This window comes from Cornus florida, unplaced genomic scaffold, assembly GCF_030987335.1.
Source record: "Cornus florida cultivar Cherokee Brave unplaced genomic scaffold, ASM3098733v1 CherokeeBrave_3.0.0_Hap2_Chr11, whole genome shotgun sequence".
Classification (NCBI taxonomy): domain Eukaryota; kingdom Viridiplantae; phylum Streptophyta; class Magnoliopsida; order Cornales; family Cornaceae; genus Cornus; species Cornus florida.
Window position 1 is genome coordinate 43,026,452 of NW_026775581.1, and position 19,997 is coordinate 43,046,448.

At 35.6% G+C, this 19,997-nt stretch overlaps 2 protein-coding genes across 3 annotated transcripts; both read left to right on the forward strand.

Annotated features, from left to right (window-relative positions):
* The first annotated feature begins 9,142 nt into the window (after nucleotides 1–9,142).
* LOC132287141 (uncharacterized) lies at nucleotides 9,143–13,547 on the forward strand. Of its 2 annotated transcripts, XM_059789653.1 has the most exons (4): nucleotides 9,143–9,515; nucleotides 9,754–9,836; nucleotides 11,957–12,309; nucleotides 12,434–13,547. In XM_059789653.1, the coding sequence occupies exons 3-4, from the start codon at nucleotides 11,965–11,967 to the stop codon at nucleotides 13,091–13,093; spliced, it is 1,005 nt and encodes a 334-aa protein (XP_059645636.1). In that variant the 5' UTR covers nucleotides 9,143–9,515; nucleotides 9,754–9,836; nucleotides 11,957–11,964; the 3' UTR covers nucleotides 13,094–13,547. The 2 variants fall into 2 exon arrangements, 1 of the variants encoding a protein (XP_059645636.1); XR_009472937.1 differs by lacking the exons at nucleotides 11,957–12,309; nucleotides 12,434–13,547 and adding an exon at nucleotides 10,350–11,266 and having other exon boundaries at nucleotides 9,157–9,515.
* Nucleotides 13,548–14,428: 881 nt separating this feature from the next.
* On the forward strand, nucleotides 14,429–17,445 carry LOC132287142 (DNAJ protein JJJ1 homolog). Its single transcript, XM_059789654.1, has 3 exons — nucleotides 14,429–16,387; nucleotides 16,916–16,974; nucleotides 17,109–17,445. Exons 1-3 carry the CDS (start codon nucleotides 14,678–14,680, stop codon nucleotides 17,164–17,166), a joined length of 1,827 nt encoding a protein of 608 aa, XP_059645637.1. The 5' UTR covers nucleotides 14,429–14,677; the 3' UTR covers nucleotides 17,167–17,445.
* Nucleotides 17,446–19,997: the final 2,552 nt, after the last annotated feature.

The window sequence follows — 19,997 nt, forward strand, 5'->3', positions numbered from 1 at the left end:
GAATTCGAAATCAATTCCAATAGACTAATTCCACCATACGGTACCAAAAACAGACCTGTTCATGAATCCCCAACATGTTATCGCAAGATCGTTGGATTCTTGGGAAGGAGCAGTAATGTTATAGACAAGATTGGTGCATCATTTTTGTCTGTCTTGAAAGCAGTAATTAAAATTTGGACTGATCAACTTTATAATAGTATTATTATAAATAAAATTTGGACAATGATCAATATATATATATATATATATATATGTAACTGCCTTTCTATGGTATGCATGCAATTATATGGATGCTCCTTGCTGTTCTTAAAGCTTGCTGAAAATGGTTAAGACAACGCAAACGTGTTTCCGGATGTGTTGATTTCAAGTCATTTTTCCATATTATGTATGGTGTACGTGTATGTTGTAAAATAATGTCAGTTTGTAATAAAATTTGTGTTATTTTCTTTTCCTGTTTTTTTTTCTTATAATTAATAGATCATATATATACATATATAGTGGTTATAATTGCCATAGTAGGTATAAATTACTTCTTTTTTTTTTTCCCAATCAGCAAAGAAAAGGTCGAATTTATTGATCATATGCTAGAAAGTCTATTTTCTACCGTGAGTTAGCCCGCGGTAGATTTAGTTCACTTTCGACCAAGGGCATAGCGGTGGACCGGTGGTAAACAACCTATTTCTTTTTATAAAAAAATTGAAAGGTAACAATATTTGTCTAATTTTGGTATACATGGTTCCCAACACAAAAACTTGCACAACCAACCATCACTTATCTCCTATTTTACGGATTTCCAACAGAAAATTACACCCAAAGCCATATATATCTACAACCACATGATGCTTAATAAAAAAAAAATGTTGAACTCATAGAAATCCGGCAACTTTGCATCTAAATCAATCCCACCAAATAAAGCAAAGAAAAAAATTAAAAGAGTACTTGAAACAGGGACTTGATAATTCCAAAAATAGTAAGATATATTTTGTGTAAATATCAAATCAAGATAAAGTTGTTAAGTTTTGAATTATTTCATCAATTACCAAACACCAAAAAATGAAATTAAGAAACAGTTGGTACACCAAACAAAGTAGGGAGACAACCAGGATTGGTGTGGGCAAAGTGGCCCCATTATGTGAGCTTCTTTTTATTAGATATCATTTGTTTTTTAATCTATTAATTACCATAATTAACTAAAATTTACTTTTTATGTGGACTTGTAACAAATTTAATGTAAAAATGTATCCAAGAAGGTGAGACTTCCATCTCATTCCTACTTTTCACTTTCATAATCTACAGATTTAAAGTAAAAATGAATTCAACAATGTATGGCAACTCACATCTTATGGGCATGATTGATTCAATTTTCTAAAATAGATTATCGAGTTTTTTCTCCCCACTCTATCAGAGTCTCACAAATTTTCTTCCCCTTATAGTCTTACAAACAATTCTCAACTAATCATCATTTCCATTATAAACCATGATTTGAATGTACACCTAATTCAATATTAGTCCTTTTTACTTTACTTTTAAAAAAATTATATTAATGCTTTGCGAGAAAAGAAAATTTTTGTAGAGGGTATGGAAAAAATCAAGCAATCCAAATTATTCACTCATACAAAAAATTTATTTACTAAAAATTGTATTTCTTCTTTCAATAAAAATATTCTATTTCTTATTGCATAATTCTTTAAATTATCCTAACAAAAAACAATGTTCAAGAACCCAAAAGAAATTTGTAAACTTATGTAGACAATCCATTTGTGTCCTCCCTCTTCAATATACCAATGACTATACCTTGAGAAAGAACAACGTTTCCATCTCCCGAGACCAATTCGCCGGTAAGATTGTTTATGGTAGAAAACTGAACACCGGACCATACGATCGAATGTCGGACTTCACCATCACACTTTAAACATTACAAAACCTCAAGAAACACTTCAATCGATCACATCACACACTTTCCGACACCCGATCACCAATTCCCCAAAAGTGGTAAAATTAAGATTTTACACTACAACTCTGTCCTTCGATTGTCAAAACAACAGACGAACTTCACCATTGAGTCCAGAGTACCCAAAAATCCCAGGGTACACCTTTCCTCGAGGTCTTTACCCTTCTCTATCACACACAATGACTAAACCCCCCGCTAGGGGCCCGAACGGTGAAACCGAATTTGACTTTTCACACCAATATATGGTCAAACTCACCCACAAATCTCATAATTGTGCTTAAAAGTCCAAAAACCTTAGAAAGTACTATAATATTGCCTACCTTCCAGCCCAGGCCCATCTTTAACCAAGTCTATACGGTAGAGGCTAAACGGTCAACTTTAAGGTTTGACTTTTCAAACAAAGAGTCAAATGTACAAACGTACTTCGCCATTGATTTTATAAGGCCCAAAAATCTTAGAAACCATTATAATATTGGCTATGTTCCAATCTAGGCCCCGTTGACCTAATTTCCACTCCTAGAGGCAAAACTATCAATTAACCACTATACAGCGAATTTCCATCCCTAGCAAAGGACAAAAATATGCCACATCACCTGTATGAGGTCAGCATGAGGTCAAAAATCCTAAAAAATGATTATAAATGCAAGAATGACATCAAAATGTAAATGCGGGAAAAATGGGGGCAAAATAAGGATTTTGTAGCATGAAAAGTAAGAGAAAGAGGGCCGCCACTTCAAGGGTTGACAACATATGAGGGAAAAACAAGGATTTTCCTACTTTCATGCTACCCCCTTCATTCTGTGTTTATCTCTTCAAGAATTGATCTTCACCCTTGATTAACTTGTACTCTTTTGCAAATGGTTTAGTCCATGGAAATTGCACTTTAGTCCTCTTGGAATTGCTTTTTAGTCCGTTGAAAATTAGGGATTAGTCCCTATTTTGCCTCATTTCTTCTTTTTTAAGGGCTCACAATTCTAGAAAAATGTATATTAGGAGAAACTCTCTCTCACTAGAATTTCTCTTTTATATATATATATATATATATAAATATATACACCCGCACACACACATATATGTACACACACAAACACACGCTAAATCTCTACATAACACACACACCTCTCCATCTTCTTCTTCTTTTTTCTTTACCTTCTACACATCCATGGCTTGAAGAAAGAAATTAGAAGCACAACCAAAGGAGAAAGTAAGAGCAAAGTGGGTATAAATCTCTTTCTCATCTCATTTCCATTCTTTACTTTGTTTAGTTTTGACTATTTTGCTCTCTTTGCTATTATCTTGCTATATTTGTTCATAGTTGTGTGACTGATGCACCAATCTCTACGGGAGTAGTTCTAAAAAAGCTGGTACACCCTGGGGTTCCGATATCGCTCCTTAGAACTAAGATTATAGAGATGATGTAATGTCCCGGAATTTTCTTGAATTTTTTGAACTTTTTATTTATGTTTGTATTATTATTTTTCGTGCCTCGTTTTGCATAACACGTGGGTCCGGGGATCGTTTGGGACATTTCTATGAGTTTGGGACTCTTAGAATCTATTATAGTCATTTTCACCATTTTTGAGTTTTTGGGGTCATTTTGAGTGTTCGGGAACGGGATTGGATTTTCATGCTCGGGAATTTTTCCCAATTTTCCATTTCAATCATTATTTCATTTTCGCATGTTAAATATATATGTGTGTGTGTGTGTGTGTAGGATCTTTTGTGGCAAGGTTGTAGTTACTAGTAGAGAAAGGGGCATTTTGGGGTTTTGTTATAAAGAGGAGGGGACCATTAATTGACTAAAGGCTTCTAAAAGAAAATTTGAAGCTACATTTCATTTCTTCTTCTTCCCATTTTTGGCCAAGACACTCTCTTTCTCTACAAAGTTGTTCTCTCTCTATATATTTAATTCTCTCTCTAAAACACAAAACTCACTTCTACAAAGCATGTTTAAACTTGAAGATTTTGAATTGAAATGCTAGTTGTGTTCTTATATGAGAAAAACATGCTCTAATGTGATGATTGTATATTTATATGTGAAATTGTTCAATTTACTTGTCATGTGTAGAATATACTATCTTGGAAATGTTTGTACAGTCATGATGATTTAGTAGGATGAAAAGCATGTCAATTTGATTAAATGGAAATGTTAAGTATGCTGATGTTGATTAAATATGATATATTTTCAATTTGCTCTTTATGTGTGTATTTAAATGCCTAGATAAATGTAGATGATGTTGTAGTATGAACATTGAATCTATATTGGTGTATAATTCATTCATGGCAATGGCATGGTAGAAAGATTGAGTTGAGTTGTCAATGGTGAATTTGAATTTCAAGAAGTTCGTGAAAAGATTTTAGAAAAGGAACTGGATATCGCGCATCTGGGGCTAATTCAACCTAGAGGGAGCACGTGCCGGATTTGAATGTGTAAAATTGTATTAACTAGGCCCCAAATGGTCGCCGGATTTGAGGCCAGGGATAGTTAGTCAACCTCGCCTCGGTAAAGTTGATTAGTGGTTTTCGGTGTGAGTTGTGTAGCATGACATAATCACATTCATGTGCATCATCTTGTTGTATATAAGTTATCCTTGGAATGTTGTGCCTTGTCTACAATCTATGTTTTTCGGTGTATGATCCCGAATTCACTATTTTCCCATTCTTTGGTTGTTTGACTCAAAGGAGTCCAAAGTAGATGTTTTAGGCATTTCCTACTGAGCCATTATGCTCATCCATCTTATTAACATTTTCAGGGCACTAGAAAGATGTAGTGGACGACGCACCTCCACAAGCTTAGGCATAGCTAAGAGGATCGTTTTTTATATCTTTTGTATTCAATGCTAATCTAGATGTTGGTTGATATGTAAATGACCTTATTCTTTTGTTAACTCATGTGAAAGCATTGTATTTGTGGCCATGAAAGTCATTTCTTTTGTAATCTTATTCTTTTGGGATAATTATGTAATGATCCATTTGGCCGTGGATGGAAAAACGAGCTAAGAATGTAATGAAAATTATTTTGTCAAGTTCTTGCATCAATTTATTATGTTTAATTGTTATTCACCAATGTATTCAAAAGTATGGTTGTTTTTTTTGGATGGGTTAAACCTTATTGAAGTGTCCAATGGCCTAGATATTATGCAAGAGCCAAACCATAGAATTTAAAGGAGCAAATGACCATTTTTTAGGGTTTGTGCTCGAGCACTGAGGTAGAGCTCAAGCACTAGGGTGAAAGCAGAGAGCAATTTTGCCCAGAAAGAGAAAAGCTAGAGCACTGGGCTCTATGCTCGAGCATTGAGGGTGCAGAGCTAGAGCACTAAGGGGTAGTGCTCGAGAATGGTTCTCTGGATCTTGCCTAAGCTCGAGCACTAGGGGTCAGTGCTTGGGCACTGGGTGGCTTAGAGCTCGAGCACTGAGGGTAGTGCTCGAGCACTGGGGTGATCCCAAGAGTTAAAAACCTGGGAGTGTCAAATATCGAGCTCTAAGGGGTGGAGCTCGAGCATTTTTTAGCCAAAGCTCGAGCATTGAGTTCAAAGCTCGATCACTACACTATTCACCCACCTTATTAACAACATAAACTTCAAATGATCATAATTTCTTCATTTATAACCCAAATTGGGTCGTTCTTAAGTCGAGATTGTATGTTTTTTAGTCATCTTTTCATTAGTATAGATTCAATTTTATTATTTTGACTTTAAATGACCATTTTACCCTTAGTTGTTCTTGGGTTAGGGTTTGAACCTAGTTAGTGTTTCGGATCCACGGATTTGGGTCGTTACAGATGGATATACTTTGTCTTTACGACGAAAGTGGGGGAGAAATATAGCTACCCATGGATGCCTTAGATACAAATATCAGAGGCATTTTTCAATCTCTAACCATTTTTGCGTTTTTTCGTTCATTATCTCACATTTACTTTAAAAAATGGACACACACGCACACGAGCACATGCATGTTTTATTTCAATGGGATGACATTCTTGTCATACTGTTGTTATAATGACCATTGTACTCATAAAAGACGGTTCACTTGAGGTCTCTATGACCTTTCAGTGGCTAACCAAAGTGCTTTCCCTTCACGGGATGCACCGGTAGCCTTTCCGGTGTCAAAACTACCAACATTAGTTTTTTCACACCTAACACATGCATTAATAACCATTCCTAACACTTTCTTTATAAAACAACCACTTCAGTCATTTCCAACCACTTTTGCCTTCAAAATCGACTTTATCTTCAAAATGGTCATTTTATTTAAAAGTGGTCATCTTTGTCATTTTCAATTTTTTGCTTAAATGGTCATTTATGACCTCCCAAAGAATCCACTTTTAAGTAAGTGGTCATTTTTTTTTTTTCATTTCTGACACCAAAATCAACTCTCACATTAAAATGGTCATTTTGCTCATTTACATCCTCCCAAAAAATTCACTTTTTGGTAAATGGTTATTTTTGCCCCGTTTGGCACCTCAAAATATTTTGTAAAATAAAGTGAATTTTTGTTACATTTGGCACCCCAAGGAAAGTGTGCATTGTAAGTCTTTAGGAATCTACTTCTAAAAGAGAGTGACCATTTTCGAGTCCAAGTTCATACCTCCTTCATCATCAAAAAACATTCACTTCTAAACATAACCAAACAATCCAAATCAAACATGCTTGTTAAAACAAATCAATGCATTATCCAAAAGCAGGTACAAACACGAACACTTATATATAGGAAAATAAAAGAGGAATAAAAAACAAAGGACAAAAAGGACTGACCTTGGAATCAAGGGGAAAAGATCTCCTGAAGAAGCGCTGGAGTGGGGGAAGAATAAGAACTTTCCAAAATCGCCGAAGACTCTCTTAATATTTAGATATATTTAACAATTATATATAGGAAACTGCACAAGAGGCAATGATGGGATCACACGAAATCTTACACTTCTATTTCCAAGGAACATGATTACTGACGGATGAGAAGAAGAAAAACCATTCGAATCCACTAACTCATAAATTTCCTTATGTAACTGCACAACAGAAAAGGAAATTGGGGCAAATTGTGGAGGGAAAAGTTCCCACAAGTTAAAATGTGACAACTTCCCCGAAAGAGCACCAACCACAACTCAAACTGTGTGTTGGGCTTAAAGCCCGAACTGTGAATCAACAAAACCCGGCCCATATCAAGATATTGGGCCATTTGGTCCAACAACGCAAACCTGGTCCAAATTGGCAAACCCAATGGGCATGAGAAGTTGCTCGCTAGGGCTGAATGGAATCCATTTCCTAGGAAGAATTTATATTAAATAAGGAAACAAAGAAAAAATAAATTTCATGCTTCATAGTTCCATCACGTAATCATTCTCGTTATTTGTCTTCTTCTTGAGTATATTTTGTAATAAAATAAATATTTCATTTATTATTTAAATAAGGGCAAAAATGGTATTATATTGTTTTTATTCAAAATCCCATTTTAAATCCAATTTGTTCCAAACATTTAAATAGAATTTCATTTTAATTTCAATTCTTATTCCAATTCAAATTCTTTTTTCAAATCATAAAATAATTGATTCAAAACAAAGCGTTAAGTACTAAGAAATGACCCCAAAAAATGACTCAATTAGGATTTAAACCTGTAAGGGCAAAGCCCAAATAAAAGGGATATACAATTTTCTCTTCTTTTAAGTTTTTTCTTCTTCTTCTCATGCTTCTCCTTCACTTGGCAGTTTTTGTCATCTTCTCCATCATTGTTCTTTATGAGTTTATTGCAGAGTCGTCTTCGTTAAGTATATTTTTAAAAAACATTTAATGTTAACAAATATATATATATATATATATATATATATATATATATATATATATATTATCATTTTTAAAATGAACCCAACATTTTTAAATAGCCTATTTGTTTATAATAAAAGTTACACATAAAGAAAAAAGCAATGCTACACTTGAATAAAATTCAATGTATGTATCTTGAATTTGATGTAGCGCTATTTAAAAGACAAATATGTTCTCAATCTTAATAGATATTACATTTTATTTCTATTTTTGTTAACATATTAATATATTTAAGTTATAGTTAAATTAAGAAAGCATACAAATTCATGTATATGTACACATTTGTTTGAATTACTCATTAAAGGAGAAGTGAGAACTAGCATTAAATTAGGTTTTTCTCTCTAATTTTCTTTTCTCTATTTTTATCTTTTGTTATATATATATATATTCTCTTTTGCATTCTCACTTTATAATTATGATAAATGTGAAGTGTAGTTTGTTGAGGAAATTAGGATTCTTATTTAATAAAAAGAGGACTCAAAATATAATTTTAAAAAAATTTAATTGAATTATATATTTATTTAATTATTTACACTTAAAATTGGTTCAAAACATTAGAGTTCTTAAAGAGTTAACTAACCCCTAATACCTCTGTCAAAAAGTTCTGTTTGAGTTAAAATTTTACCATAAATAACTTTTTCTATTTTTTCTCTCAAACATACCATATATTATCTTAACAAATTCACTTTCCGAATAAACAAAGTTAAGTTTTACGGGCGCAAATCCCCTGCTGTATATTCTCAAGCTGCCCCCTGCTGTAAGTTTTTATGTGGTTTATGTTTGGTCACGTTATTTACCACCATTTGACAATTAGAACCATATTTGGCAATTACACCACCATTTATAAGTAACATTTTACCACCATTTATAAGTAACATCACAAGATCTAAAAAGTAACATCACATGATCTAAAAAGTAATATCACAAGAGTCTAAAAGTAACATCATATTTAAGTAACATTTCACCACTATTTATAAGTAATATCACAAGATCTAAAAGGTAACATCACATGAGTCTAAAAGTAACATCACCATTTATGTGCATACCTTAATTTAAGGGTGAAGATACTTAATTTAAGGGTGAAGATATTTATAAATGGTGGTGAAATGTTACTTATAAATGGTGGTATAATTACCAAACACAGTATGTTGAATTGAGTTACATTTGTATGTGATATTACTTCGTCAGTATTATGTACATAACTTATTTTGTGTGTGAAAATACTTATAAATGGTGGTGAAGAATGATGCAAACGTTGTCTCAGTTCCACTCAAATGCTATCTTAAGGGCTATTAAATGAAGAATGATGTGACAAAATATAAGTCACTTAAGGCTTCGTTTGGATTGAGGGATTTAGAGGGATTTGGAGAGAAAAGAAAGGGAAGGATAGTGTTAAGTGTGTTTGGATGGAAGGAATAGAAGAGAAAAGAAAGGATTGGGAAAGATTTGGAGGGATAGGCTATCCCTCCAAATCCCTCCACAACAGTAAAATCAAATCCCCTCAAAATTGAGAAGATTTGAGGGGAAAGGAAGAGAAAGCAAACAAAAGACAAAATTAGCCTTCCAAATTCTATATTAGGGCGCAGCAGCTTCTCCATCTCTTCTCTCGCGTCTCCATCTCCTCTTCTCTCGCGTCTCCGGCTTCGGCTCTTTAACACGGCTCAAAGAAGAAACGCTAACCCTAGGTCTGGAATCCTCAATTGGAGACGCGAAGGTGTGTTAGGCGATTTGCAGACTGCCGTTGCTGCTAGGTTTGTTTCCAATCTATTTCTCTCTATTTATACAAGTATATATATGTGTGTCTTTGTGTTTGTACATTTGGTCGATCCTTTGTTGATCACTTTGATCGTTCGCTCCGCTCGTCGTCTCTGTTTCTATCCATCCCCGGCTTAGATTGAGTTGCCAAGATAGGGGAACCTCGGCATAAGGGCTTGGCGCCAACACATGAATCTGACTTCATCGATTTTGATTCTTATTTTTTGATTTCAGAATCAATATACGAATTGATCTTGTGAAGAGCAGCTCGCCACTTTTAGATCTCAGTTGGAAGACTTCTCTTTTGCAAATATAAGGTACTCAATTGTTTTCATTTTTTTTTCTGTGTTCTTTATAAGTAAATTAATTACTAATTATTTGGTGTTTCTCATATTCAATTTGGCATTTTGAATTGAAGCTAGTGAATGGAAATTTAAGTTTGAAAATTTGAAGAAATTGGTTAATATGAATTTGCTGTCTTAATCAATTTTTGGATTTCAGTTAATTAGTGGATTACGTTCCTATCTCTATTACAGTCTTTAGCGCTCTCGCTCTTCTTTGCTCGCCGTGATACAGTAGTATGTGGTGGTTGTGTGCTTTTATCAGATGAGCTAAAATGGGTTCATTGAAGATTACCATCATATGGGTTGATTTGAGCACATTGAAGTTGTCATCAATATTAAATGATTTGAGCACATTGAGATTTTTTTTTTGTTTTTTAAACAGCTTACTGGTTAACACAAGATTTTAGTTGTAGATATATACAAAAAGTAACAGTACTACATTTTTTTCTGGTTATTAATATATCATTTTGCATTTTACAATTTTAGATGGACAAACAACAAAATGACATACTGCGTTTCCATCTTATGTGGGTACAAAGACGACGCCAAATTGCAACTCTAGTCATTCTCCTTGCCGTGTATTGGTTTAAGCGTAAAAAACGTAGAAACTATGTAGATAAACCTATTACACAATCAGAGATTGAAAGACAAATAACACGGGATAAACTAATGAACGAGCTTAGGGTAAGTGAGAAATGTCGTAACATTACTCGTATGGGACCAGAAGCTTTTCAAAATTTCTGTGAGATGCTTATAAGAGATGGTGGTCTTCGACCCACAAAACGTGGAAGTGTTGAAGAGCAAGTTGCTAAATTTCTGCACATTATATCACATAATGTGAGGAATCGGACAATGTCATTTTTCTTTTGTCGCTCTGGTGAAACCATAAGCCGTCATTTTCATAGTGTGTTAAAAGCAGTAATCTCATTGGAAGGACAGTTCCTCAAGCAACCTAGTGGATTGGACGTCCCCCCAGAAATACTCAATAACGATAGGTTTCATCCATATTTCAAGGTGAACATGATTAGTACTTAACTTAATACTTCAATTTTAACGATTTTATAAACTATTACATAAAATTTTTATTATAATGATTTTATCTCAGAATTGCATTGGGGCAATTGATGGAACACACGTTCGTGTGAAAGTATCTAACGAAGATGCACCCAGATATCGTGGTAGGAAAAATTATCCAACAGTAAATGTGTTAGCAGCTTGTTCATTTGACATGAAATTTACCTATGTTTTACCTGGATGGGAGGGTACCGCTTCAGACTCAAGAGTTATGGCTAGTGCACTAAAAAGACAAGGAGATAAATTAATACTTCCGGAAGGTAATTTTTGTTATCATTAACTAAAATCTTTAAGATATTTTTTTTAATACGAAGCAAATATTAATTACTATTATTCTTAATAGGAAAATTTTATCTTGCTGGCGCCGGGTACCCATTAAAGGCTGGACTTATCACGCCTTATAGAGGTGTGCGCTATCATTTAAAAGAATATGCCTCACGCCGACCAGAGAATCCTAGAGAGTTATTCAACCTTCGACATGCATCATTGCGCAATGTTATTGAGAGAATTTTTGGTGTGTTGAAGAAACGATTTCCTATCATAGGAAGCAGTACTGAACCAACATATGATGTTAAAACTCAAGTTGATATCATTTTAGCTTGTTGCATCATACACAACTATTTAATGGGTATGGATCCGGATGAAAGCCTTTTTAATGAAGTAGATCGGGAGCTCTTAAATGAAACTCCACATGAAGAGCATGGTCCAATGGAAAGAAGTGAAGATCATAGTTTGGGAGAACACTTGAGAGATTCAATAACTTCCCACATGTGGCATGACTATGTAGCTAATCATGTGTGATACTTGAAATGTTTTATTTGGTTGCAATAACTTAAAACTTATTTGCTTATGTTTAATTTTTCTGTAACTTATTTTATGTCAGAGTGCTTCATTTGGAGATGTAGAATGCTAATTATAGCTTGTTATAAACTCCTACCTTGCATACAGTTTTTGTTTACCTTTAGTTAAATGATTTATTTTTTCCTTCATTTCTTTCTATTGTATTTGTTTTTATGTAGATATAAGAATGAGTAATCAATTAAACATAAGTGGTGGGTCGAAGAGAGATAGATGTGTTTGGACTGCACAGATGGATGATATTTTTGTAGATGCATTGCACAATCAATTTGTGAAGGGGAATATGATTGATGGTACATTTACAACAAAAGCTTACAGTGAGATTGTTGATGAATTGAAAGAAAGATTAGGTATCGATATCAACAAAGATAAAGTGAAGAATCGATTGAAAACAATAAAGAAAACATTTAACGAGTGTTTTGACTTATTCAAAACTGGTTTGAGTGGGTTTGCTTGGAGTGAAGCAACAAAAATGTGGTATGCTGAACCTGAAGTTTGGGCTTCATTAATTGAGGTTAGTTATTTAATTGAGATTATTTATTTATTTATTTATTTTTTCTTTTAATAGTTACATTTTATTCTGCCTTTGTTTTAGCTTGAAATAATGATAATGTAGTTTTTTTATGTTTCGCCAACAGTCAAATCCAGCAGCGGAGAAATGGAAAACTACTCCAATTTGCAACTATGATAAGTTGCTGGATTTATTTGGCAAGGATAGGGCAACTGGGTCTAATGCAGCCACTGCTAAGGAGAGGATTAATGATTGGGCAACAAAAGGAAAAGAGAAGAGTAATGAAAGGGAGTCAAGTCATAATGATGATCTAATGGAGAGCATTGATGCTATTGATCACATGGTGTCACGGAATGAAGTAAGTTTGGATAATACATTTTTTATGGATCATGAGTTTGAGAATATGAATATGATGTCTCCTGAAACACCTTCAAGTGCACCTTCCCATTCCACTTCTTCAAAAGGAAAGAGAAAAAGGAATTATTCGACTGTTGATGGAGATAATGAAATAATTGAAATAGTGAGAGGTGTGGCTGCTTCTCTAAAAGAGGGAAATGATATTCACAAAACATTCAACCATATTTATGAGAAGTGCAACCAAAAGGGAAAATATGAAGAAGAACTCTTTAAGATTTTGGCGGAAATTGGATTAGAGGGGCATGCAGCTGTTAAGGCCTTTATTTTTCTGACTAAGCGTGACCATCCTGAGAGAATGACACAATTTATTGGTTGCCCACCTGTGCTTCGCAAGATACTCCTGGAGGAACTGATGTCCAATGATTCTTGACGTTGATAATGGTTTCGGTTATACTAACTTTTGACAATGTCTTTTAAGTTGGTAATATTTTGGAACAATTAGTAGAACTTGGTATTATGTCTAAGTTTAATTATGTATTTTTTTGTATGTATTTTATTTTATTTTATTTTTTTTGTTATGGAGCTTTTGGTATATAAGCTCTATAGAACTTCGTATGGTGTGTTGAAGATGGCATATGTTTTTTTTTAAGGTCTTGATGAATTCCTGAGTAGGCGTGTGAATGTAGAAACAAAAAACTATAATGGATTAAAGTCTGTGTACTATGTTATACTAGGCGTGTGAATGTAGCTTGGATGTGAATTGAGGCTATATTGTGTTCAATTGAGAAGTGATTTGTTGTGTCGTTTTGTTATAATTTTACTTTTTGTGAATTGAGCCTATTCTGTCTTCAATTGAGAAGTGTTTGAGAAGTGATTTTTTACTTATATATATTACTTCTTCTTTTAAAAAAATTTGTTTACCTATGTAAGGGACAAGCAAATATTGATCTAAACACAGGGAATTAGGGGTGTGGCTACATATTTGTGGTGTTACAGGTATAGAAGAACCATATATATGTAGCACTCTTTTATCCAAGTTAAGAAGCATGTGATACATAATTGAACAATGTATTGCATATCTTACGTGTATACATTGATTTATAGTAAAATTGTCTATTAATAAAGAATATACTAACTTTTAGTTGGTATTAATTATTTAGTATTATTTTAATTATCCAAAAAAAAAAAAAAACCCTAAAGTTTATGAAGAGATGAGAAAATGTGGTATAAAAATCTTACACCCATATCTATCTATCTTCGAAGTATGCTATCAAGTTATATGTATATTATCAAGTTACTTATTAAAAAAAAAAAAAAAACAACAACAACACTAGTATGCTATCAAGTTATCTTGTTTTTTTAGTTATTATTAATTTTAGTTTCCAATGAAACTGAGGGAGAGAAAAAAAAAAATCAGTATGCTATCAAGTTATGAATGATTATTTATCAAAATATATAAAAGGGTAATATAGTAATTTCATTATTATCCTTTCTTTTCTTTTCTCTCCTCTGTTTTATCCAAACAAGTATATTATGTTTTCCTTTCTTTTCTCTCCTATTTATCCAAACATTATAGCTATCATTTTCTTTCTTTCCCTTTCTTTTCTTTTCTCTTCTAATCCTTTCTTTTCTTTTCTCTCCTCCGTATCGAAACGAAGCCTAAAAGTCACAGCAAGGAACAGTATAGAAAGCTCACAGCAGCGGATTTGCGTCATTTACTTTACTACGTAACATATTCCTAAACAAAAACAAACACGAAACCCATAATATTCCGAATGTATCTTTACAAAAACGAAAATAAAATAATAAATTTGTTAAGATTCGGCTTCGGAGAAGAGCAATAAAACAACCCCAGCCAAACAATGTTCATCTTTCCCACAATTCCAGTAGCTCGGAAACCCAAATAAAGACCCCAGTTGCCACCTTAACTCGAACCCTAACCCTAGCTGACAAAACAATCCCACAAACCCCCAAAACGCAAAAAAAAAAAAAAAAAAAAAAAAAAAAAAAAAAAATGGCGTCGCCGGGAAAGCGATGTCTCTACGAGGTCCTAGGGCTCGGCCGTGACTGTACCGCCGACGAGATCCGGTCGGCCTACAGGAAGCTCGCCCTCCAGCGCCACCCCGACAAGCTCGTCCAGTCCGGCGTCTCCGAAGCTGACGCCACCGCCTCCTTCCAGGAACTCGTCAACGCCTACGAGGTCCTCTCCGACCCTCGCGAACGTGCTTGGTACGATTCGCACCGTTCCCAGATCCTCTTCTCCGGTCCCACCCCATCCGGTTCCTCCACTGTCCCCGACCTCTTCTCCTTCTTCTCCAACTCCGTCTTCTCAGGCTACTCCGACACCGCCAAGGGCTTCTACAAAGTCTACGCGGACGTCTTCGACAGAATATACTCGAACGAGTTGAATTTCTCCAAGAAATTAGGGTTAGGGTTGGGAGCGGTGAAGGGGGCTCCGGTGATGGGTAATTTGCAGAGTCCGTACACGCAGGTGACTGCGTTTTACAACTATTGGTTAGGGTTTGTGACGGTGATGGATTTTTGTTGGGTGGACCAGTACGATGCGATGGCGGGGCCAAACCGGAAGTCGAGGAGGGTGATGGAGGATGAGAATAAGAAGCTGAGGAAGAAGGCGAGGAGGGACTACAACGATACGGTGAGAGGGTTGGCGGAGTTTGTGAAGAAGAGGGACAAGAGGGTGATTGATATGCAGGTGAAGAGGAGTGAGGAGATGGAGAGGAAGAGGATGGAGGAGAGAGAGAAGAGGAGGCAATTGGAGAGAGAGAAGAAGGAGAGGGCGAAGGCGTATGAGGAGCCAGAATGGAGCAAGGTGGAGGAGGGGGATGAGGAGGTTGAGGATGGTGGTGAAATTGAGGATGAGATTCATGAGAAGAAGAAGGAGTTGTATTGTGTGGTTTGTGGAAAGAAGTTTAAGAGTGAGAAGCAGTGGAAAAATCATGAGCAGTCGAAGAAGCATAAGGAGAAGGTGGCAGAGTTAAAGGAAGCCTTTGGTGATGAAGAGAGTGAAGAGGAGGTGCTGAGCGGAGATGGGAATTTAGGTAGTGGTGATGGGAATGGTCCTGTGGTGGATAATGATGAGGTTGATGAGTTAAGAGAGCAGTTTAAAGATAGTTTTGGGGTTCAAGAACGAAAAAGTGGTGGTGGTGATAATGATGATGATGAAGCTCGATCTAGAGACGAGGAGGAGTTCCTTGATGTTGATAATAATAGTGGTGGTTTGAAAGGTGTTGGTGAGTTTTTTGGATCTGGTGATGATGAAGTGGATATTCTTGAAACAATGGTGTCTGGGCACAAGAGTAGGAAAAATGTAGCTTCAGTGCATCAATCCAAGGCTAAGAATTCGTCGACTAAAGCTCATGTTGAAAGTGACAGTGATGAGATGGACTTCGAGTATAATAAACGGAAGAGTACTAGAAGGAATAGGGGAGCTAGGAGAGGAAGGGGTAAAAGTACTGATGAAGAAGCTGTGAGAGCTGAGACAGCTGAAATTAATAATCTTGGTGAAGAAAGTAATGGTCTTGATGATGTTTCGCTTGTGGAAGAGTCATCTTCCCAGTCTTTTTCAGAAAATATTAATGGTAAAGGAGATAATCATTTAGAAAGAAATGATGAGGTCCCAAAACAATTTGTTGGTAAGAAAGGTGTTGCAAAGAAAGATCCAAACACCAAATTGAAGAATCCATCCAAAGGAAGGAAACAGAAGGTAAAACCTTTAGATGTTAGCTTCAATGTTTCCTGATATACTTTTATCTTACTTATCAAAAATAAATAAATGTTTCCTGATATATTGTACTGTCATTACACTGCTCTATGTGGTGTTTGAAATTCCAGCTTCTTGAAACTTTGAAGCACTTCAACTCATTTCCTGTGCTAGCATAACTGCAGTGTTTTTTTATATATTTAAGTTCTAATTTGTAAAAGCTTAATGGAGGTATAGGTTCTTGTACATCTCTAATCTAAATAGTTTGGATGAGGAATGGTGAATTTTTATTATGGTTATAACTGTGATGTCGCCACTATCTTTTACCTCCCATCGCAAAATTAATTTCATTCCGAAAGTTGTGCCTTGTGTAGTTTGCTGCCTTGTAGATTTGTGAGTTTCGCATTGTTGACATTTAAATTTAGTTCACTTTATTGTTGAGCGTTTAAGGTTCAGTACATGTTCGGATCTCACCACTTGACTATCATGCTGATTTCTAACTGTGGGTACTAATTATCCTTTCCAACTCAGGCAACATCAAAATTTTCTGGCACTCTTTGTGAGACATGCGGAGAGGACTTTGAGTCAAGGTAACTTCTGTTTCTTCTCTGCTTTGACGTTATTTCTTAAGCAGTTTTGTTACTTATCTGATCTCTATGTCGCATTTACTCTTATTTACTGCTCAAGATTTTTATTATTTGAATTTGTATCCTTGTCACATCAGGAATAAACTACATAAGCATTTGGGTGACACGGGTCATGCAATGCTGAAATCACAATGACTTTATTGCTTCAGATTTACAAAAGGTAAGGAAATTTGCAGCCTTTGAATTCCATTCCTAAAGTTGATCATCGTTGATTGTTTTCTCAATTTTTTTTTCGTAAATCAATTTTGTTAACATTATATAAGTAGTAGTTATCTTGGATGTAAAGTAGGCTTCTGCTTTGACAGATGAGGAGAGGAAGAAGTTAAAAGTTCCTGTTATGAATTGTCATTTGTTGTATGTTGAATGAATTTGAATGATGAAATTAATTTCAAATAAAAAGGCATTCTTATCAAATTTTGACTTATTATGGATGGTTGAATTTTTTTTATTTTGTGGTTTGGGATGATGTGGCTTTTCTTTTCTTTTAGTTTTTTTTTTGTTTTTTTTTATTGAAGCCGCATCTTTGTTTCTCATCTTGTTTCTTAGGACACACCAAAGAATTCAAGTCAAGAATTTGTTAAGTAGTTATCCAGAAGTTGAAACCTGAATGTAGGTGGTGAATAGACATCTACAGGAAACAATCAACGTGACAAATCTTAGAATTAGTCAAATATTGAAACTTGTACAGTAGCATCACCCTCCTATACAATGTGTGGCCCTCCGCACTTGCGAATTTAGGAGTTTAGGATGAATTCAATGAAAGCAGCAAGAAACATCTGGTTCTAAACAAATTCAAGCAAATATATCCTCTCAACTGAATGAGTGATCAGTAAGAGAATCAGAATACTGCCTTCTAACAATACTTGCTATATAACTAAGCCCTTGCTCATCCAGTATTCTATTGTAATGTCAGTATTCCAGTAGAAAGGTTTTTGAGTTTGACCCAGATGTGAATCTAACTCATCCACTCCTGAAGCTCATGCCATCTTTTTGAGGACAAGATGGTGACCAACAAGATGCCAAGGGCCATCCCCAAGAGCTGTGTTCATAGCAGTAGGAGCTCCTTTAAACTTCAATGAGTCCAACCTTCCCCAAGAGCCCTTGGCAAAATGGTGTCTCATTGCTGGGGTCGCAAACAGGTACGTTGGCAACGTAAGAGCTTTTGGCTTTGTCAGCCAGGGGCAGACCACAATTTTGCCAAATCCTAAGAAATTAACGCCTTACGAATAATGAGCATCATAACATTTAAGGATTTAATGTTTTCCCTCAACCCCTCCCCCAACCCCAACCAAAAAAAAAAAGATCCTCAATTTTGGTTCCTTTTTAGCCTCCTTTTGTTTGGAAGCGTTATTTAGAAGAAAGAAAAAAAAATCAAAAACCCAAATATAACACTTCTCATTTTAAGCGCTTAATGCGACTTATAAATAATCATCGTAAATATTCTTTTATATACATAATTTTTGATAAGTAAAGATAGTATAAAAATTCAACAGGGGAACTCATCCCTCAAAAGCTACACGAGGGCAAATAGAGTCTCTAACGCTCAACGAGTCCAAAAAATCAACAAGTTCGTCCATGGATTTACAATTTCTCCCTAGAACCCAACAAAAAAGGGTGCTTATAATGGAGAACTTCAAAATCCGAATAGGATTCTCCTTTCCTTTGAAGGATCTCCTATTTCTCTCAAGCCATAAACACCACCAAACGCACAAAGGCGTAACCCTTCATAAATTACGACCTTGGGTCCTTGCTGTACAATCTCTCCAAGCCTCGACCAACTAGAAGACTTGGGCATAACCCACTGAACCCCAAACAAACCCAGAACCAAAATCCTGCAATTCCACACCATTGGGCAATGTAGAAGAAGGTGATCAACCGTTTCCTCGTCATTCTTACACAGATAACACCAATTGACCACAATCTGTCTCCTCTTAAGGTTATCCTGGGTCAAGTTTTCCCCAAGATGGATGTCCACGCAAAAAGCGCCACTTTAAGGGGGGGACTTTGAACGCCAAAAATCCCTCCACGGAAAGGGCAGCCCAGGAGCCTCTAAAAGGCACTTATAAAGAGACCTAACATCAAAGTGATCCTGAGAAGAGAGAATCCACACCTAAGAGTCACAGACACCTACCACAACCTCCTGGCGATCACCATTCCAAATGTCCTTCCAAAAGCGAATTCCCCAACCATCCCTAACTTGGAATCTAATATGTTTAGAAAATTCATCCAACCCCTCTTGATGAATTTCCAAACCCCAACTTCACTAGGGATTCTCACCTCAGAAGAGCACCAACCTCCTCTCGCGTTACCGAATCTGCTTACAATTCACCCTTCAAGCCTGTGCCTTTATACCCCAAATCTCCAACGCCATTTTCCCAATAGAGCCTTTTTGGAAGGCACCAATCTTCTGATACCCAAACCTGCTTTTCGAATCGGAGTACAAACCTTCTCTCATCGAACCAAAGGAAACTTGAACTCCTCTTCCATACCACCCCAGAGGAAGATCTGCTGCAACCTCTCAATCCTCTCGGCCACAAAGACGGAAATCTGAAAAATAGAAAGGAAATAAGTAGGAAGGCTCGACAGAGTGCTCTTCATCAAAGTAATCCTCCCGCATTGAAAAGATACTCCTTTCATCCAGCCAACCTCTTCTCATACCTCTCAACCACTGGATCAGATGGTACTCCAAGAGGCAAGCCCATATAAGAAATGGGAAAAAAGCCAATCCTGCAACCCAAGATATCAGCTAAGGTGGAAATATCAGGAACCTTCTGAATCGGCACCAAGACACTCTTTCCCACATTCACCTTCAAACCAGAGACCACTTGAAACCAATTCAAAACGCATCTCAAGAATCTTGTCTGAGACACATCCGCGTCACAGAGATGAGAAAACCAAAAGTGTCATCATTCATCAGCAAACATCAAGTTTGAAATCTCTATTCTTTTATAATTAAGAATACATGT